Source organism: Chrysochloris asiatica, unplaced genomic scaffold, assembly GCF_000296735.1.
Source record: "Chrysochloris asiatica unplaced genomic scaffold, ChrAsi1.0 scaffold00037, whole genome shotgun sequence".
NCBI lineage: Eukaryota > Metazoa > Chordata > Mammalia > Afrosoricida > Chrysochloridae > Chrysochloris > Chrysochloris asiatica.
Genome location: NW_006408555.1, coordinates 21499562 through 21520273, shown reverse-complemented (window position 1 = coordinate 21520273; position 20712 = coordinate 21499562). Strand labels below are relative to the sequence as shown.

Below are 20712 nucleotides of genomic sequence, written 5' to 3'. Positions count from 1 at the left end.
TACCCAAAAAGGAGCTGGACAAACATTAGTTAAACTAAGGCTGGAAGTATAAAAACTGGAAAGGATCATACCATCAAAGATTAGAATAATTAGCAAACAAGAAAACTTCCTGTTAATAGGAGATGTTAAATTCTTTGGTATAGTCAAAAAAGTCCCAAAGCATGAAAAAGCCTGAAACCAAATTATTTTTAAAAATTTAAACTATATAACTTATCTATTCTACACAACTTCAACCTTGTTTACTTGATTAATGTCTCTGAACCCTAAACAACACCTAGGCAACTTCCTTGGGGATAGGAACACAGCACAAATTAGACCTCAGAATTTTTATATATAGCATTAATCTGAATTTATGTATTTTATAGTGACCAACTGTAAAAGTTGCCTGAGAATAGACAAAACGTCTGTCCAACCCTAGGAAATGTAAGATTGTAAGAATTTTGCAAATAAGTAATGAGAGCAATTTGTTTTACCAGTACATAGGCTGGGCTTTAAAAAAGTGACCTCAGCTCCAAGTAGCTGAGATAAATGGTAGACTTTACATTTTTATTTTTAAATTGAGTCATATCCCCAAAATGTTATTTCTGAAAGTAATTTGCGAGAAAGTGGGTGGGGGGAGAGGTCTACTTCTAAATACTAGGGGTCTTATAAGTTTTTGGAACTCCATCTATTCCATTTTTCCACTAACTTGTTGAAATCCCTTAGTAAAGGTCAGATTGAGTTATAGTTTTAAGTTTCTACCTGCTTATCCAGAGTCCTGGTGTGGCACTGTGGGTTAATACACTGGGCTGCAGTCAGTTTGAACTGCAAGGTCAGTAGTTCAAGCTCACCAGCTGCTCCTAGGAAACCCTACACAAGGTCACTATAGGTCAGAACCAGCTGGACTGCACTTAACAATGTACCTATCCAAGTGGTGGGAAAAAACTTGATTGTAACTTGTATCCTATAGTTAGTAGCTATCCTCTTCCTGTGTGTCTTCAGAGATCACTTGTTACCACTCTTCTCTTCAGAACTCAGCAGCGGTTCTAATACTTACTTGATACTTACTACTCAAATCTTTCACGTGACAGTGTTGCCATTACTGCCTTCTGTTGTTAAGTGACACTGATACAGTTCTGACTCAGTTTCCAAGGAGTGCTGGTGAGCTGGAACTGCCAACCTTGCAATCCAACACATTAACCCACAGCGCCAAACCAGGATTCTGTCTGGTATAGGCCTGAAATCTAAGTTCTAATCTTTGTGATCTCTATAATCCTGGGCAAGTCCATGGTCCTAAACTAACATTCTTCACTGGTCAAGTTAGAACTGATGAGCAACAGCCCAGCAGGGGTTGGCAAACTACAGCTTGTGACTGGCTGTTTTTAAATATCTTGAACTAAGAATGGTTTGTGTGTTTTTGAAGGATTAAAAAAGAGTATAGGATAAAGACCTCATGTGGCAAAATCCTCAGACTTTTACAGATGTTTTAGGAGTCATCCCTTAAACTGGAAGAACCAACTTATTACTTGGTTATTAAGTGCTGTAGAGTCAGCTCTGACTCATAGCAACCCTGTATAGGGTCCCTGAGGAGCAACTGTTTGGTTTGAACTGCCAACCTTGTGGTTTACCATCCAGTGCTGATGCTACAGTGCCACACCAGGAGCCTATTATTTACTTAATATCTATTTCATTTTTGCCATGTGCAAGGTGTTGTGGAGGATGTAAAATGCTTAGTTGTGTTTGCTGCCCTCTAAGTGATAGGCCTTTACCCTACCTTTCCCAAGCCTGAGTCCACCTCAGCGGACTTCTTATAGGACCTCACTCCTCACCTGGCATTTATATCCAGCCACCCTGGCTCCCCCTAATAAAACGCAGATGTCATTGCCTGTTCAAAGCCCTTAGTGACACCTAGCACACACATGCAAGAGAACAGGGCCCCAAACAACTACCACAGAGCAGTGACATAAATAACTACAGCTCTGGGAGTCCAGCAAGGTGGACCACTTACAGTAGAAGTCACCAGGGAAGCATTTGTGGCTGTAGAATTTTAAGAGAAGGCAAGTTGGTATGTGTACTATACAGGACATGGCCTTTTGTGACATAACTGACTTGGATTTAAAAACCCCCAACCCAATTTTGCTTCTTTTCAGCTGTATTTTAGACTTCAGGCAAATTATTAGTTTTCTGAGCCTTTTTGATCTAGAAACTGGGGCAAACGTATCACCTCACAGCATGAGGATTATATGTTATAGAGATTGCATAATCTATGAAAGTGCTTGGCCCACAGAACACACTCCATCAACATCAGCTTCTCTTCTCTCTGGAGGACGAATGGGAGGGAATCTGATAAGTAATGATGGAGAGATGATAGTCCAGTGAGAGAAAGCCAAAGTCCAGTAGTAGAAACCAACAGTGTTCCAGAGAGAGGAGCCACAACAGAGAGGTAGGGAACAAAATTCAAAATGAGTTTGGGGTCATATTCTGGGGAACAAAATTAAAGCATTCTAACCATTGCCCCATAGTACCTAGCAGAGCGTAGATTAGTAAAAGATTCAAAACAAACATCCATGTCTTTTAAGAGTCAAAGTGTAATATACCCAATTAAAACAATTTAACAAACAAGACTAATATTTAGTAGTTGAAGCACTCAGAAGTCTCCTAAAATAAAGGAGCAGGAGGCTGAACCCCTTCACGCCCTAGTGCAATGCCAGAAGCCCATATGTGGGGCTTCAGAACTGGCAGGGATGGCTGTCATCACTCCCATTCCTGAGTCACATTCTAGCAGTCTGAGCAAGCCTTGGTAGTAAGCAATTTAGCTGATAGTTACTTCATTCACAGAAGCAATAATTAGGCCCAAGCAGGGCCAAAAACCAGCCCTAAAATGGCAACAAAGAAGGTCTTCATACTTGAGAGTCTTCTCCCTGGTGAGAGGCTGGTTGAGAGCGGTGGACTTGGTTAGTGGCACTGGAACAACCTCTTGGGAACTGTTGAGGGCTGTACTGGGCTGGGTACTCTGGCTATCCTCCTCCAAAACCAATCTGCTTATTGTCATGCGCTTGGCCTTGGGCTGCAGTTCAGAGTCACCCTCAGTAGTGGCTGAGCTGTCTTCATGTTTTCTCTGTCTTTTGTTTTTGAATGCTTGGGATGATTGGGATGCTTGGTTAGGAAGTACCAAATCCTTCTGGTCCAGTTTTGAGAAGGCTGCCTCAGTATCCTTTACACTGGACAGAGCCTTGAAAGCTGCCTTCAGAGTCATAAACCCAATAGTGGGTGTTGGAGTATTCTGTAGCTGTCTAAAAAGAAAACACACACATAAAGATTAATTTAACCACTTGATGTTCATCCATCCAAACAACCACAACTTCTTCAAAGTTTGAAGCTTCAACTTAGAAGACTTGAGCAATATCCATTTTAAAAAAAGAAAAAGTAAAAGTTCATTCAATTTCACATTTATATATACTCCTATCATAATAAGTGTATGTAGATACTTTAATTATGATACATGAGGGACTTCAAAAAGTTCATGGAAAAATGGAATGAAAAGATAAAAAATACAAACTTTATTTTTCAACATAAGTTCGATCAAGGTCAAGACCCTTTTGTAAGTGATAATTCAGCCATTTAATCCACTTCTAAGTAACTGAAGGGCCTGGGAATTTAACCATGTCAATGCACTCTTTTTCACACTATTATGTGAAGAAAAATGGGTTCCCTTTAATATAAGGAAACAAAAAGAGTCAGCAGGAGATAAATCAGGACGGTTAGGTGAGTTCCCATTGACTCTCTCCCAAAACTCACCCTGGCTTGATGAGAGGAGTGAGCAGAAACATTGTCCTGATGATGAAGGACTCTCTGGTGAAGGCTCTGGGTGTTTTTCTACTAAAGCTTTGGATAAATGTTCTCAAAGGACTCTCATAAAACACTGATTACTTCTTTGTCCAAACAAAAACTCGACAAGCAAAAATGTCTTGTTTTTGTTGTTCTGTGCCATCATGTTGGCATCCCAAAAAACTGTTGTAATCACCTATGCTCTTGACCAGTCTGTTTCTGCTTTGATTGGACCACTTCCACATCTTGGTAGTTTCTGCTTTGATTGTGCTTTGTCTTCAGGATCATAATGTTAGAACTGTGTCTCATCTCCAGTTACAGTTCTTTCAAGAAAATCTTCAGGATTAAGATCTTGTTTAAAATTTCTATTCAGTGTTCTGCTCTTGTCTGCAGCAGATATGGGTGCAACAGTTTTGCACCCATCAAGCAGAAAGTTTGCTCATCTTTATTCAGACAGAAGTAGGTAAGCTCATCAACTAAGATGGCTATGATGTTGGCTACTGTTTCTACTATTAATCTTCAGTCCTCTTCAGTGAGGGCACAAACAAGATTGTTTCCTCACAAATTGATGTGGTCTGCCTCTGCTTGCTCTATCATCACTGATCCATTCTTAAAACACAAGCTTATCCATTTATAAACTGCTGATCTCTTTGAGGACTGTCTCCATAAACTTTCCATAAAGCATCAATGACTTCATCATTCTTCCAACCAAGCTTCAGCATAAATTTTATGTTTGTTTTTGTGTCGATTTTAACAGAACTTATGTTGTTCTGATATGGCCTCTTTTCAAACTGATGTCTTACCCTTCTTAATTCTTCAAACTAGATCCTATTCAGACATGTTATAACTAGTTAATACAAGTTTATTTTGGTACAGAGAATTTTGAAATCCACGAGTAGTTCTTTCATAATACGCATTTCCCATGAACTTTTTGAAGACCAACATTTTGTATAAGTTGGATTACAGAGTTTAAATTCTAAGCCAGAGGAATTTAAAGGAACCATATAGGCAGTGCTATTCCTTCCAGAGACCTCCTTAGTCTGTGTTAGTCTAACATTTTAAAACACTGTTTTCTACTATGTAAGAACTCTAAATAGTGCTGAGTAACTGTAACTCCACTTGGGTTACCAACTGATCATCCAGCAATTTCACATATTCCTTCAGCTGCACCTATCCAACCTTTGTGTGACAGAAGTGAAAGACTGGTCTCACACTCTGTCCCTTGCTCCTACAGCACACTTAGGAATGGGATCTTGAGAATTTTGAGTTAAGAAGCATGTGACACAGTCTTGGAACAATAAAGTATCATTTGAAACAATTAACATGCTTTTAAAGGAGCCCTGGTGGTGGATATCAAGAGCTCGGTTGGTAATTAAAAGTTTAACCCACCAGCTGGCTCCATGAGACACAGAAGAGGCTGTCTGCTTTAGCAATTGGTCTTGGGGATCTCACGGATCTGAATACTGCGTCCAGAAAATAGATCCAACAAGAAAGTATTGAATAGGTGATACCAGAGAAGCAAGAAAACAGAAAGAAAAGGAATTCTGAGCAATAGCTAGTCAGGAACTTCTCTCAGAGATCCTAGCCATCCCATCTTCAATGTTCTCATGTTCCCAAGGTGTGTACTCTATCTCCCAGAGTCTTGTACAAGTAACTCAGTAAAAAATATCTGTCACTTAGCTGAGTCACTGAGATAAATTAATCCAACTCTTAAGATCATTACACTTTCAAGTGACTACTTCAAATCTTTAAGTGTTTCACCCAAGATTCCAAAAAGCGGAGAACAAACAAGATGGCAGATCAGGTAGAAGTCCAATGAGGAGCTCCATCAGCAACAACACAGAATACCGGACTAAGCAGACTCAGGGGATGGTGCCAGAACTCTGTACCACATATAAAGAAATAGTTACAAGGTTGGAAGGCCTATAGCTAGGGAAACTTGTAGCAGAAGCAAGAAATCCATAGCTTTCTAATCCTAGATGCCCAGCTGCTCCTGGAGCCACCATCTTGGGCGAGACCAAGCAGGGAAGGATCAGAGCAGCCAAAGACGCCTGACAGAACAATGGAGACAAAGGAGTGGGCACTCTACACTTTGTATCTGTTCATTGGTCTCTCCTGTCTGTGCACCTCCATTCTGGTGACTAGAAGGGGTGCCTGAACAAGTGGACACCCCACCCCCGGAGGGTTCTACTATTCATGTACACAGATGGCCTCGAAATTTAAAGTGACAGTTTCCACTTAAAAGCAAACAGCAGTGCAAAATGGCCACAGCCAGTGCAGAACTGTTCATCACTAGGAAAAAGGCCTGAATGAGGATTGTGGAGCCGGACAGGCAGACTGACTAAAAAGGAAACAGGCCGAAAATTAGATCCAGAGTTACATCACAACAACCAACAGTAGCATCCAGAAATTTCTCAGGAGGAAGAGTAAAAAGGGAAGCCCATCTCCTTATCACATCTACATGGAGGCAATCAGAAAACATAAAAAATACCAAAATACACACCCATCTAAGTATTATAGCCACAGATAACCCCTGAATATGTCCAAAAAACAGAAGCAGATGACCATATCAGCACATGTCCAGAAATGAGATAAAGTGACTAAGGCAAATGAGCTGGAAGTAGAACTACACTCCATACAGGAAGATGAGCAGGCTTTGGAAATGCCTGAGAAGGAATTCAGAAAAATTATTATAAAATGTATCAAAAAACCATACAATGGAGTTGAGAAAAATAAGGAAGAAGTCAGGAAAGAGCTACAGGAACAATCAAATAAGATAGATACAGCTTTGGAAACAATTCTAAATGTACAGAAAGAGGTCCCAAACAATTAATAACTGAATATCAGTAATGGACAATACATTGAAAATGTAGAATAGAAGAGATAAAAGTCAGAACTAGTGAGCTAGAAGATAAATCTCTCAACATTACTAAGATAAAAGAGCAAGCACAAGGATTAAAAATATATATATATGCAGAAGGCCTAAGATTCATGTTGGACAACATGAAGAGGAATAACTTAAGACAGCATTCTGGAACACGAAGAATCACACAAGTTCACAGAGGAGATAGTTGAAGAGCTTCTGGAAGACAATTTCCCTAACATCCTGAAAAACGCAAAAATAAGCATTCAAGCACCTCAATGAACCCCACCAGAAAGGGCAGACCCTAAAAGAAAATCACCAAGATTTCCAAAATCAAAGATAAGGACAGAATCCTGAAAGCAGCTAGGGAAAAGAGAATGTAACATACAAAGGCAAGCAAATCAGATTAACCTCTGATTTCTCAGCAGAAACAATGCAGGCAAGAAGGCAGTGGGGAGACATATATGAAACCCTGACAGAAAAAAGAATGACAGTCAAGAATCCTCTACCCAGCAAAGCTGTCAATCAAATACGAGGGTGTAATCAAAATATTCCAGGATAAACAGAAGCTAAGGGATTTTGCCAAAGCTAACCCTGCTGTGAAAAACATCCTAAAGGAAGTTCTGTGGACTGAGAACCAACAAGAACAGACAACAACCAGAGAATGATGTACGTGGTAGCATAATCCTGAACTCAATCGATAAATGGAAGAGTCAATAACAGAACAAAATTATAAGAACAGAAGATCTGGGAGGTCAGTCTCTGATCAAAACAATTACAATGTGCAAGAAGTTAACACAGAGGAACACAGATCCAGGTGATGAGAAGGTCAGGTAGATTATAGGATTTGTTGTTGTTAAGTGCCGTCGAGTCGGTTACGACCCATAGCGACCCTGTACAGGGTTTCCGAGGGTGTAAATCTTTACGGGAGTAGAAAGCCTCATCTTTCTCCCGTGGAGCGGCTGGTAGTTTCGAACCGCTTGACCTTAAGGTTTGCAGCCCGATTTGTAGCCACTATGCTACCAGAGCGTTTTAAATGCAGGGAAAAGTTAATGGAATATAAAGTGACAACAACAGTGGGGTTGGGGTGGGGGTTTAGTTTGGGTGTTGGGGAGGGCAATACAAGAAGGAGGAGGAGATGGAAGAACAAGACAGATAGGGGAACACTGAGACAGGTTTGCATGGCCTAAATGGGACAGAGGTAAATAATGATGCAGCTCAACCTTGGAACAACAAGGCTCTGTGATACGTGATCTAGGCATGGTTTGAAAATAATACTAAAATGCTTTACTGTCATATGAATCTTCGCTTCCCTTGAGTGGGACAGAAGGGAATGCTGGGAAACATGATTACAGAAGACTTGTAAGCCTGTCTTCAGCCTATAACTGATTGGAATACCTAAAAGGGGTTCTAGAACTTGCCCAGTGAAATAGGCCTCTTGCAAAGCCTTTGCAGAGTATAGGACCTTAGGTAGAAACTTGAATCCCATCCAGAACCTTATGAGGTAGAATATTCCCACTAACAAGGACAGCTTGAAACAGCTAAAGCAACAGAATATACATCTTGAAAGAAAGATCATCAGGAAAAAAAACAAAACAAAAATGTCAACATGACTGGCTACTACAAGAATAAGCAAGCTGTTCGTCAGGAAGCCATTAAGGTAAGAAATCAAGTTCCTTCAGGACAAACTCCCCTCTAAGACTGAAACTCAAAGGGAACACATAAACAGGCAGGTAAGCTTGCTGGTGACCACATTGGTCTACTGGTGAGTGGAAGATGGGGAAAGGCAGCAATGAAGAAATGGGCTGAGTTCAACCACAGTTCATTGACCCCCATTGACCTGGAGATAAGAGAGAGAAGAAGAAGGGCTGGTTGGTCCAAAGTGTGGTGAGACCTGGGGACACCTGAAACTGTGGACAATGACATAGCCACAGAGGGCTAGAGCTGAGAGTGAAGCATCCAGCTGATATGAAATGAGGGGAGATGCACAAGAACACCCAAATCTGCAGATAGTACCCATTTGACCTAGCCTCAATGGCTTGATTATCAGAACTCAACTACAGGAGGATTAAAAAAATAAAACAATTTTTGATAAAAGAAACAAGGGTAAATTGCTACAATTTGATGAACCTGACCTATACTTGTGGCGGTAGTAACTCTAAATACCAACAGAGAGGGAAGGAGTCTTCATATCAAGTATCAATCCTATCCCCTCTATACACAGGGTAGATAGGGACGGGCAACTTAGACATTGGCTACCTAAAATAAGGGGGCGATAAAGGCACAAAGTGACTGGCTTACAACGTTTCAAGAGGGAGTTCAGTTTAAGAGTTTTGGGGGTAAGAAAGAGTCCCCACTGAATAGTTTTCATCTTGGCTAGATGGGTCTGGTGAAAAGAGATGGGGATAAGATTTGTATGATTCAATAGTGAATAACTCTTATGACTATTTGGGACTGTCACAATTGTAAAGGTAGATTTGTAAAAATCGGGGCGTGGTTAATCTTACAGTCCAGAAACAGAGGACCCTAGGACCATCAAGGGAAAAAGCACAAGCAGAATGCAGGATTTTATCCAGAAAAGCAGGAACGCCAGAGACAGAGGAAGAGATGGGGACATAGAGGGAGCGGCTATGGACTCTAGATTCACGGGAAGAGAGGGACGAATATCCGGTGGCCAGGAGGCAGACTTGCAGAATGTGTCCTTTGGTGGTGTAAATTATTATATATGCCTGAGTGTTTTTGTTTTGTTTTAAAAAGAGCTAAAGTGAATAGAAATACTGTTAATTGATGACACATGGACGGAATTATAATTATAATCATTATAATGAAACAAGGTGTATGATTTGTTGAATGTAAAACTGATAATCTGCCCTGTAAACTTTCATTCAATCCACAACAAAAACCTTAAAAAAAAAAAAAGCCACCATTCTCACTTCCGAGGAACAATCTCTGCCCATATTTCTTCCAAAGAAAGAGTTGTTTCTTCTGGAAATCCATGGTTTATTCAATATTCTTCACCAACACCACAATTCAAATGCATCAATTCTTCTCTGATGTTCCTTATTCATTGTCTATCTTACATATGCATATTTGTTGTTGTTGTTAAGAAGTGTGGAGTCGGTTCTGACACATAACGGACCTGTATAGGATTTTCAAGGCTATATATCTTTACAGGAGCAGAAAGTTTCATCTTTCTCCAGTGGAGCAGCTGGTGGGCTCAAATCAATGGCCTCACATGTATATTAGGTGATTGAAAATACCATGGCTTCAATCAGCTGCACCCTGGTGCTCAAATTGGTATTTTTGCTCTTTATACCCAGATGCACTCCTTTCCTGATTTTAAGCCATTCAATACCTCCTTGTTCTATTCAAACAACTGCCTCTTGGTCTATGTATAGGTTCCTCATGAGAACAATTAAGTGTTCTGGAATTAGCATTCTTAAAAATGTTATCGGTTTCTTATGATGGCATTAGATAGAAGCATGGAAAATTTACTTACGGTAAAATATGGATTCAGATGCTGATAAGTGGGCAGATGTCATAAGGATTGTTTATGGACTTCCCCTTATGATTATAGCAATTTCTCACATATGTTGAGCATCTATTGAATGCACATGAGTTCTGGGTAGCACAAATGGTTAAGTACTCAACTACTAACCAAAGAGTTGCTAGTTTGAATCCACAGAGACATTTTAGAAGAAAGGTCTGAGTATCTTCTTCCAAAAGGTTACAACAATCTAAACCCTATAGAGTGTGTTTCGCTTCTCCACATGTGAGGTCTCCATATGAGTTAGATCAACATAAAGGTAACTGGTTGGTTGTTGTTGCCATTATTGTTTAGTTCCATCCAGTTGCTTCTGACTCATAGCAACCATGTATAGAGTTTCTGAAGAGCACCTTGTGGTTCATAATCCAGTGCTGATCCTAGGGTACCCATTAGGTCATTATAACCAGATTCTATACATCTTTGCTGTGACTTTGCCTCACTGGTATAATAATAATGCAAGAACATTTAGATAGATCTAGACTAGACCACAAGATAGAGAAAAAAGGTCACTAGTAGTTGCCAGGTGTAAGTGAGAGAAGTTAGGTTTTGAGTTGCCTGAGGAGTACTGAGTTTGGTTAAGGATGATGAATAAAAGTGGAAATAGCATTGATTGTTGCACAATACGGCAAATGTGGTTAATGTCACGAAATTGCATATGTAAAATTGATGGAAATGTTTTGTTGCCTATATCTCACCATGTTAAAATGAAAAAAAGAATTATTTAAGGGAAAAAAAAGATTCCAAAAGGGCATTTCTCTCACCTTGTGGTTTCTCTGGGTGGCTTTTCCATAGACTCTGGAGTTGACTGTTTATCTTCCCTCACTGTGCTTGAGGCAGCAGACTCAGATTTCATAGCCTTTTTGGCCATCTTTGAAAGGAAGAATGTAATTAGCAAGAGGAGCCACAGAATTTCACTAATGCTCTGCTTTCATTATGAACATACTCAATAAGCAAACAAAATCAAATACATAAACTGCAGGCATATGCAAAAAGAAAAAGACAATTGTCTATAATTTTCTCTTTTTTACTTCCTCATAAATTAGTAACATATCCAAAAATGGTCAACAGTTTTCTCTATAAAGATCTCAATTTAACTAGTGTTAAACCATATAAACATTTCAAGAGTTCTTTAAACTTTCTGATATCCAACAATTGCAGTCTTTACTCACACATTTCCTCTTTTCTTTCATCCTACCAATCCTTATCCCTGACCCAGGGATGTATGTCTTGAATATCATGTACAAATTCAAAAGCTTCTTCCAATGTTAGGATAACTAATAAATACTTCTGTTAATGTCTTCTAGCTTGAATATAGAATTGGCAATTTTCAATGTGCTTTGCCTTAGTAATGACTCTTTGGAAATTCTTACCCTACACCATACATAAAACCCTCAGTCAGCCTAGCTCTAATGCCAAGTACTCATCTGTGGCCCTCTGATTAAGTTTTATGCATTTCTAGTCAGTCCAGTATACTCTTATTTCATATGTGTATATCTGTAATGTATGAGTTCAAGCCTCACATACTGACATGGACACATTATTTTCAGTTATCTGGAATGCAAAGGAAGGAATCCTAGCCCAGACTCAAGTATCCTGATATTTGTTCCATGAATATTCCCAAACTACCTGTATCTAGATAATTTAAGATTTGCAAAATTACTACTAGATCATTGTCATTATCCTCATATGGGCCTAGGTGATGCTACAGGCATATGAGATAGGATATTTTCAGCATTCTCAAAATCTTGGTTTTGATTTAAAAAAAACAAAAACAAAACACCCAAATCCTTTCACTCAGTGTTTCCTTATCATGGCCCGCCGTCTGTAATAAATAGCCTGGTTTCTGATTCTTCCACAGGCTGCCCAGAGCCTCACTGCTTCTGCCCTTTTTGTTTATCTTTCATCCAACTAAAGAGTATCTTCATGTGGCCTTTTGGTCTCATCACAGTTCTAGTCACCACTTTCCTCCAAGGCCTTTCCTGTTAGCAACCCTGTCATACCACATCTACTAACTTCTTCCCAAAACTCAGCTCAAATGTCATCTCCTTTGAAGAACCAGCATCAATTTTTAAGTGAATGTTTTCCCATTTTAAACACAACAAGAGTAATTGCATGCACAGGAGGCAAAAATGAAAAGGGAGTCCGGGTGTGTTCCATCTGCTCTACCAGGAACTCAGCTTCTGTATACTGAAAGCATTCGATTAAGAAAGAGAGTGACTATAATTCAAAGTCTTTTTCACACATTCAGTCTTTTCAAAAAGCTTCTGAAAATGTTTTTTCTATCCCCTGTACATGCTCAAGGCCACGTGACAGTTAAGCACAGAGATGAAAGGCTAAGCCCACCGTGAGGAGGTAGGGCTCCGACTGATCCAAGTGGCTCTCCAGGAAGCGTAGCATCTTCTGCTGGAAAATCTCGTAGGAAAAGTTCTGGATCACAGGGTGGGTCACATTCTTTTCACGGATAATGTTCAGGAGATCATTTCTCAGCTTCTACACAAAGGATCAATATTTGCAACGTGAGAAAAGAAAGCTCAGCGGAAATGCAGTGAAGACAAGTCAAGCTAGAATGCTATGAGAACTCAGCAACTCTACCACCGAAAATCACTAAGGACTGGCTCATAAACGAGTGGTTTCCCACCAAATGTTCACGGGGAAATTCTATTGTCTTTCAACTCCATTTGTTCAGAAACTTTCTGAAACCCCTTTGTATAATGATAACAGACATAATGGGTAGCATAGTAGGTTACGACTTAGGCTACCAAACATATGCCAGAAGTTTCAATCCATCAGCCACTCCCTGGGTGAAAGCTAATGCTTTCTGTTCCCATAAAGATGTACAGCCATGGAAACCCAATACAAGGTCACTATGTGTGGGAACTGACTCCACGGCACACAAACACCACCACCATGCTGTGACTGAGTCCTGCTGTGATGCTGCAGGGTTAGCACTGGACTGCTAACCACAACGCACCAACCAGCTGTCCCTTAGAAGCCCTATGCAGGGTCACTCGCTAAGAGTCGGAACCAATTTGACAGCATATAACAACAAATGTAGTGATTTTAAAAAAGGAGTCCTGGTGTGGCGCTTTAGGATAAGCACTGGACTATTAACTCAAAGGAAAGCAGTTCACACCCAGCAGCTGCTCCTCCGAAGCCCTATATATAGGGTCACTATGCGTTGAAACTAACTCAACGGCACTTAACAACAATAAAAGATTAATATAGAATGATCTCCAGTATATATTAAGTTAAAAATAATAATAAAAGGTTCAAAGCAGTGTTTAGAATAAGCTAAAACGTATATGAGAAAAGGAAAATTGGCTATATATCTGTCAATCTATATACACTTGGACTCCTGGTGTGGCATTACAGAATCAGCAATGGAATGCGAACCACAAAGTCGGTGGTTCAAACCCACAAGCTCCTCTTTAGAAACCCTGAACAGGGACACTAAGAGTCAGAATAAACTCAACTCAAGTTAACAACATACACACTCACACACATTTATTTGCTTGTACACACAAAAACTATCTTTGAAAGGACAATGGAAAAAATAACACTGATTGCCTCAGACAAGGGTAACAATATTCTACATGGCGCTAAAGGTCAGAGAAGAGTGAATTTTTCGCTCAAGTTTTGTTCCTTTTGGGTTTTGTATGATATACATGTATTAATTACCCTTCAAAACTTCAAACTTAAGCATAAATACTGACAGCTTTTCACACCAGAAAACTGGTGAGCTAGTCAGTCCTCACCAGCGCAGCTTCTCCTCAAGTTTGCAGAATCAGCACTTATGTAAACAAAGTTACAAGTGGTACAAAGTAGTTAGCTAAGTAGCTTGTGCTTACTGTTTAAATAGATGCTCTGTCACAAATCAGACAGGAATGGGGCAAAGAAAAGCTTTATGGAAATTCATCTAATGAAAACTAATCTTTGAAGCCAATTTAATTAATATGTAATCTTTGGATATGAGAGGCAACATGCTAAAAGTGTTGAATAATTAGATACTATTCTTGACAAAAGGAGCTCTGGTAGCGTAGTAGTTACAAATCAGGCTGCGAACCTCAGGGTCAGCACTGGGAAACTACCAGCTGTTCCGCAGGAGAAAGATGAGGCTTTCTGCTCCCATAAAGATTTACAGCCTCGGAAATCCTGTGCAGGGTCGCTATGAGTCGGAAGCGTTCAACTCCAAGGCACACAGCCATCGCCCACAACCATTCTTAACAAAGAACCCTCTCCCTATTTCCCCACAAAAAAGCAACGAGTTGGAGTGAAGTAAATAAAGCAAATATTTATCTCATTTACCTGAGTAGTGGGGTCCTTGGACATATGTTTTTTCAAAATTTTTGAAGCCTTTTCGAATTCTTTGTTTTTGATACAAATAATGACAGCCTACAAAAGAGAAAAACTTTTTTTATTTTTTTACTGTTGTAATGACAAGGGTAATCAGAACAACAAATAAAATCAACTACTAAAAAGTTAATCTTACACACAAAGAGCTTTTTACATTGTACTAAACTGTTATACTTAAAAACAACTGTGATTCAAGTACTGTGAATAATCGTAACTCTCCATAGAAGTAAGCTATCTGTTACTTTGTAGGATAGTAGCATATTAAGATTACATCAGGTTCTTTTAAATGTTCCATATAGCAAACTCTGTTACTCTGGATTATTACTCAATTTACTCGATTTCAAATGGGGCCTCTAGGAGTCCTGCTGTAGCACTTTAGGATAAACACTAGACTGCTAACCACAAAGTCGCAGTTCAATCCCACCATCCGATCCTCAGAAACCCTATACAAGTCAATATGAGTAGAAACCTACTCTAAGGCATTTAACAAGTAAAAGCAAAATGGACCAGACTCATCCTACTTCTTTGTAAATTAATAATTGGTTCTGTCCTTTAGTAAGGAAAAGCTTTACATAAATTTAGGAGTCTATGGTATGGACAAAAATAAGCAGTTAGGTGCCCACAGAGCTCTTTTTCATTCACAAAAAGCCTGGGGGTCAGATCTACAGAATGCTCTCATTGCAGTAACCCCGACTGGCAACTTTCGTTAAAATGTGCAGGGAATTCCGAACAAAGAGTACAAAGTTCCAGGTAGGATGAGGTCTTATCAGCTACAGAGGAAAAAAGGGTCCTTCTATAAAGAAACCCCAAGAGAATTATACGTAGCAAAAAATGACCGAATTGTTTTTAAAAGAGGAAATTTTACATGCATGTTAAAAAAAATCAGAAAGACCCAATGAAAAGCTGTGAGTCTTCTGAATTATCTAGTATGATTGTTATTGTTGTCAAATGCCATCAAGTTGGTTCCAAATAAAAGTGACCCTGTACAGGGTTTTTATGGAATAACTGATAAGTTTGAACCACCGATCTTGTAGTTCAAAGGCACCTCACAATTAATTGCTTACCATATAGCATAACACTAGGACTAAAGTAACTTTAATCTGGTCTCAAAGCAAGAGGTATAAAGAAACAAACAGATACTTTAAAAAAAAAGAACAATTATTAAAAAGTCAAGAAAAAGTTTTTACATATACATACATATAAAAAAAGACCATACATTAAAAAAAAAAAAAAAGGAAGGAAACTGGAATATGTTAAGGAAATACAGACCAAATAGGAGAAATAGCATGGAAAACCATAAACGAACATTAGGATGTTTTGAGTCCATTGTTGTGGGCTGTTGTGTCAGTACATCTCATAGGAGGGTTTCCTCATTTTCACTGGCCCTCCAGTTTATCAGATGTCCCTTCCTAGGAACTGTTCTTTCTTTGATGACATATCAAAGAGTACAGCTCTAATAGAAACACTGCTGACCTTTCCATTAGCGGTTCAACACCTAATCCACAATGCCATCAGGATTCCTCCTCCTTTATCAAGCCTGATGTCCTTTTCCAGTGAGGTCTGTCCTAATAACATGTCCAAGGAGATGAGATAAAAGCCTGCCATCCTCACTTCTAAGGAGAAATACTGGTTATACTTCTTCCAAGAGACTTGTTCATTCTTCTGGTAGTCAGTCCATGGTAATGTTAACATTCACCAGCCCCAGAAACCAAAGACACCACCACTTCTTTGATCTTCCTTATTAACTATCCATGCTTATGAGAGGATGAATAATAACCATGATTTGGGTTAGGTGAAACTTAGTCCTCAAAGTGACAGCTTTTTAACAACTTTTAATAAGTCTTTTACACCAAATTTGCCTAATTTCTTGACTGCTGCTTCCATTGGCATTGATTCTGTAACAAAGTAAAATGAAATCCTTGACTTCAATCTTTTCTCCATTTACCACGTTGCTTATTGTCCAGTTGTGAGGATTTTTTATTTCTACATGTTGAAGTCTAATTCATAGTAAAGGCTTTAATCTTTTATCTTCATTAGGAAATGCTTCTTCTTCACTTTCAGCAAGCTACAAGCTTTTAACGGATGTACCCTTACAATAGTTTCTTCACTCAGCATAATACTTTTGAGACAGATTCATGTTGTTATAGTTAATTCTTTTTCATGATTGACTAGTATCCCATTGTATTCCCCTTTGTTTATCCACCCACCTAATAAAAGGGCATTTGGGTTTCTTCCAATATTGGATGATTATGTATAGCTACTAAAACATTAAAGTTTAGGTTCTGGTAGGAATCTAATTTTCCTTCCCTAAGCTAAATACCCAAGGAGCTCTGGTAGCGTAGTGGTTACGAATCGGGCTGCGAACCATAAGGTCAGCGGTTCGAAACTACCAGTCGCTCCGCGGGAGAAAGATGAGGCCTTCTACTCCCGTAAGGATTTACACCCTCGGAAACCCTGTACAGGGTCGCTATGGGTCGGAAGCGACTCAAAGGCACTTAACAACAACAACAACAAGCTAAATACCCAAGGAGCCCTGGTAGCATACATAGTAGATTACATGGTGGTCTGCTAACCACAAGGTCAACAGTTTGAATCCACTCCGTGGGAGAAAGATGAGGCTTTCTGCTCCCATAAAGATGTATGCACTCAGAAACCTTATACAGGGTCCCTATGAATCAGAACCAACTCAATGGCACACCACCACCAAGGTAAAATACCCAAGGATGAATTGTTGAGTCATATGATAAGTGCATGTTTAACTTAAACAGTCAAACTGTTTTCTGGAGTGGCTTTAAGATTTTGCATTATCAGGAATGAGTGTTCCAGTTGGTCCACATCCTTACAGGAACTTAGTAGCATTGTGAGGTACTGTCTAATTAGTCTGACTTATATAACTACCCTGTGTACAAGAGTACAAAACATGGCTCCATCCTGTGCCTCAGAATCATTCCTGTTTGGACCCATTGTTACAGTCACTGTGTCATTCCATCTCACTGAGGATCTTCCTCTTTTGTACTGACCCTTTAACAAGCATGATATCTTTCTCTAGAAAGTGGTCCTGCATGGTAACACGTCCAAAGTATGTGACGTGAAGTCTTACCATTCTTGCTTCTAAGAAACATTCTGGTAGTACTTCCAACACAGATTTGTTCGTTTTTCGGGTAGTTCTGTGTACTTCCACCACTCAACTGTCCATTTGTCATACTGTGGTGGCTGTCATGCTTCAGTGATTCTGGAAGCTGTGCCACTATTATTTTAAATACCAGCAGGGTAACCCATGGTGGACGGGTTTCAGCTGAGCTTCCAGATGAAGATAGAAGGAGAGACAGACTCCTTCCAAATATTTAATCACTGAAAACCTTATGAATAGCAGTGAAACATGAAACATGATACATGATGAAGAGCACAAGAATACTGTCAAAATAGTGCTGGAATATGAGCCCCTCAGATTGGATGGCACTCAAAAATGACTGGGGAAGAGCTGCCTCCTCTTTCTAGATAAAAGAGTTGACAGTAATTATGCAAATGAAGAAATGCCTTTGGGATCTTCATTCGCTGATGGGCACAATTCAAAATAAGGAGAAACAGCCGTAAACATCCACTAATAATCAGAACATGGAAGGTCTGAATCTAGGAAGATTGGAAGTTGTCAAAAATGAAATGGAATGCATAAACATCTGTATCCTAGGCGAGTGAGCTGAAATCGAGTGGAACTGGCCATTTTGAATGTGACAAATCACATCGTTTACTATACACTGTTGTTGTTAGGTGCCACTTCGTCTGCATGGATTTATAGCAACCCTATGCCTGGACCAACCTCACAATTGTTACAATGTATGAAGGCACTGATGCTGCCTCTGTGCCAATCCATGTCACTGGGGGTCTTCTTTTTCTCTGACACTCCACTTTATCAAACATGATATCCTTCCCCGTGACTGGTCCCTTCTGACAGTATGTCCGAAACATGAAACAACATGTCTGGCCATCTGGCTTCCTAGGAGCACTCTGGCTATACTTCTTTCAACACAAATCTATCTATTCTTCTGGCAGTTCATGGTACTTTCAACAGTCTCCAACACCATAACTCAAATACATCAATTTTTGTACAATCTTCCTTATTCACTATCCAACTTTCATATGCATATGGGGTTACTGAAAATACCATGGCTTGTGTCAGGTATACCTTAGTCCTCAAACTGGTATCTTTGCTCTTTAACATTTTAAAGAGGTCTTGTGCAGCTCATTTGCCCAATGCAATATGTCATTTGATTTCTTGACGGTTGCTTCCATGAGTGTTGATGTCAAGCAAAATGACATCATTGACAAATTCCATCTTTTCACCATTTTTATGGATGCTATTTATTGGTCCAGTGGTTGAGTATTTTTGTTTTCGTTACATGGAGATGCAACCCATATGGAAAACTGTGGTCTGTGATCTTCATCAATAAGTATTTTAAGTCCTCTTGGCTTTCAGCAAGCAAGATTGTACCATCGGCATATCACAGGTTGTTAATGAGCCTTCCTCCAATCCTGATACCATGATCTTCTTCATATAATCTAGCTTCTCTGATTATTTGTTCAACATACAGAATGAATAAGTATGGTGAAAGAATACAACCCTGGTACACACCTTTCCTTAATTTTAAACTATTCGGTGTTCCCTTGTTCTATTTGAACAACTGCCTCTAGGTCTATGTACAGGTTCCTCATGAACACAATTAAGTGTTCTGAGATACTTATACTAACAATGTTGTCCGTAGCTTGTCATGTCGGAATGACAAGAATGGCATGGCATTTATCATGAAAAGAACATTTCAAGCTGTATCTTGAAGTAGAACGCTGTATGTGATAGGATACTATCCATACATCCACAAGGAAGACTAGTTAATATACCACTATTATTCAAATTTACACACCAACCACTAAAACCAGTAAGGATGAACTTCTGGTTTGGTCATCAAACCAGATGAATTTCATCAAACATGATGAATTTCAACTTTAGTCTGAAATTGATCAAACATGCAATCATGATGTATTGATAATTATAGTGATTAGAATGCAAAGGTTGGAAACAAAGAGAAAGGCTCAGTAGTTGGAAAATAAACCCTTGGTGATAAAAAACAATGGTGGCGATCTCATGACAGAATTCTGCAAAGCCAATGATTTCTTCACTACAAACACCTTTTTTAAACAACATGAAAGATGACTCTATACATGGACTTCACCAGATAGAATACACAAAAATCAAACTGACTGCATGTGTGGAAAGAGATGGTGGAAAAGCTCCATATCATCACTCAAAACAAGACCATGGCTGTGAAACAGATGTTCATATGCAAATTCAGGCTGAAGCAGAAGGAAGTTAAAACAAGTCCACAAGAGCCAAAATATGACCTTGAACATATCTGACCTGATGTTAGAGATCATCTCAAGAACAGATTTCATACATTAGCCACTCTAATAGACCAAAGACAAGAGTTGTGGGATGACATCAAGAATATACAGGAACAATGTAAAAAGTCATTAAGAAGACCAGAAAGAAGGAAAAGACCAAAATGGATGTCAGAACAGACTCTGAAACTTGCTCTCCAGCATAGAAATGCTAAAAAACAAAAGGAAGAAATGAGGAGGTAAACGAGCTGAATAGAAAATTTCAAAGAGCAGCTTGAGAAGACAGTCAGTTAGAACAAAATATGCTAAGACCTAGAATTAGAAAACCAAAAGGGATGAACACACTCAGCATTTCTCAACTTGAAAGAACCAAAGAAAAAATTCAAGCCTCTAGTTGCAATATTGATTCTATGGTAAAATGCAGGTTCGGAGAAAAAGAGAAAGACCTCTGACGAGGACTGGTGCTGTGGCAGCAGTAATAGGCACAAGTGTAGCACCAATTGTGTGGTTGGCACAGGATTGGGCAGTGTTTCCTTCTGTTGTGCGTAGGGTCACTATGAGTTGGTACCGACTTGAAGGCACCAAACAGTGATGTATTTAATATTGGTAGCGTAGTGGTTACGAATCGGGCTGTGAACCTTAAGGTCAGCATTTCGAAACTACCAGCCGCTCTGCAGGAGAAAGATGAGGCTTTCTACTCCCGTAAAGATTTACACCCTTGGAAACCCTGTACAGGGTCGCTATGGGTCGG

At 39.4% G+C, this 20712-nt stretch overlaps 1 protein-coding gene across 1 annotated transcript in view; it reads right to left on the bottom strand.

The window, feature by feature from the left end:
* TERF2 (telomeric repeat binding factor 2) overlaps positions 1–20712 on the bottom strand; it is a 33822-nt gene that overhangs the window by 7033 nt on the left and 6077 nt on the right. Inside the window, exons 4-7 of the mRNA XM_006860207.1 lie at positions 14523–14609; positions 12561–12707; positions 10979–11085; positions 2886–3272 (exon numbers count right to left, since the gene is read on the bottom strand). Of these exons, the coding sequence (XP_006860269.1) occupies positions 2886–3272; positions 10979–11085; positions 12561–12707; positions 14523–14609 (728 nt within the window). The remainder of the gene's footprint in view (positions 1–2885; positions 3273–10978; positions 11086–12560; positions 12708–14522; positions 14610–20712) is intronic.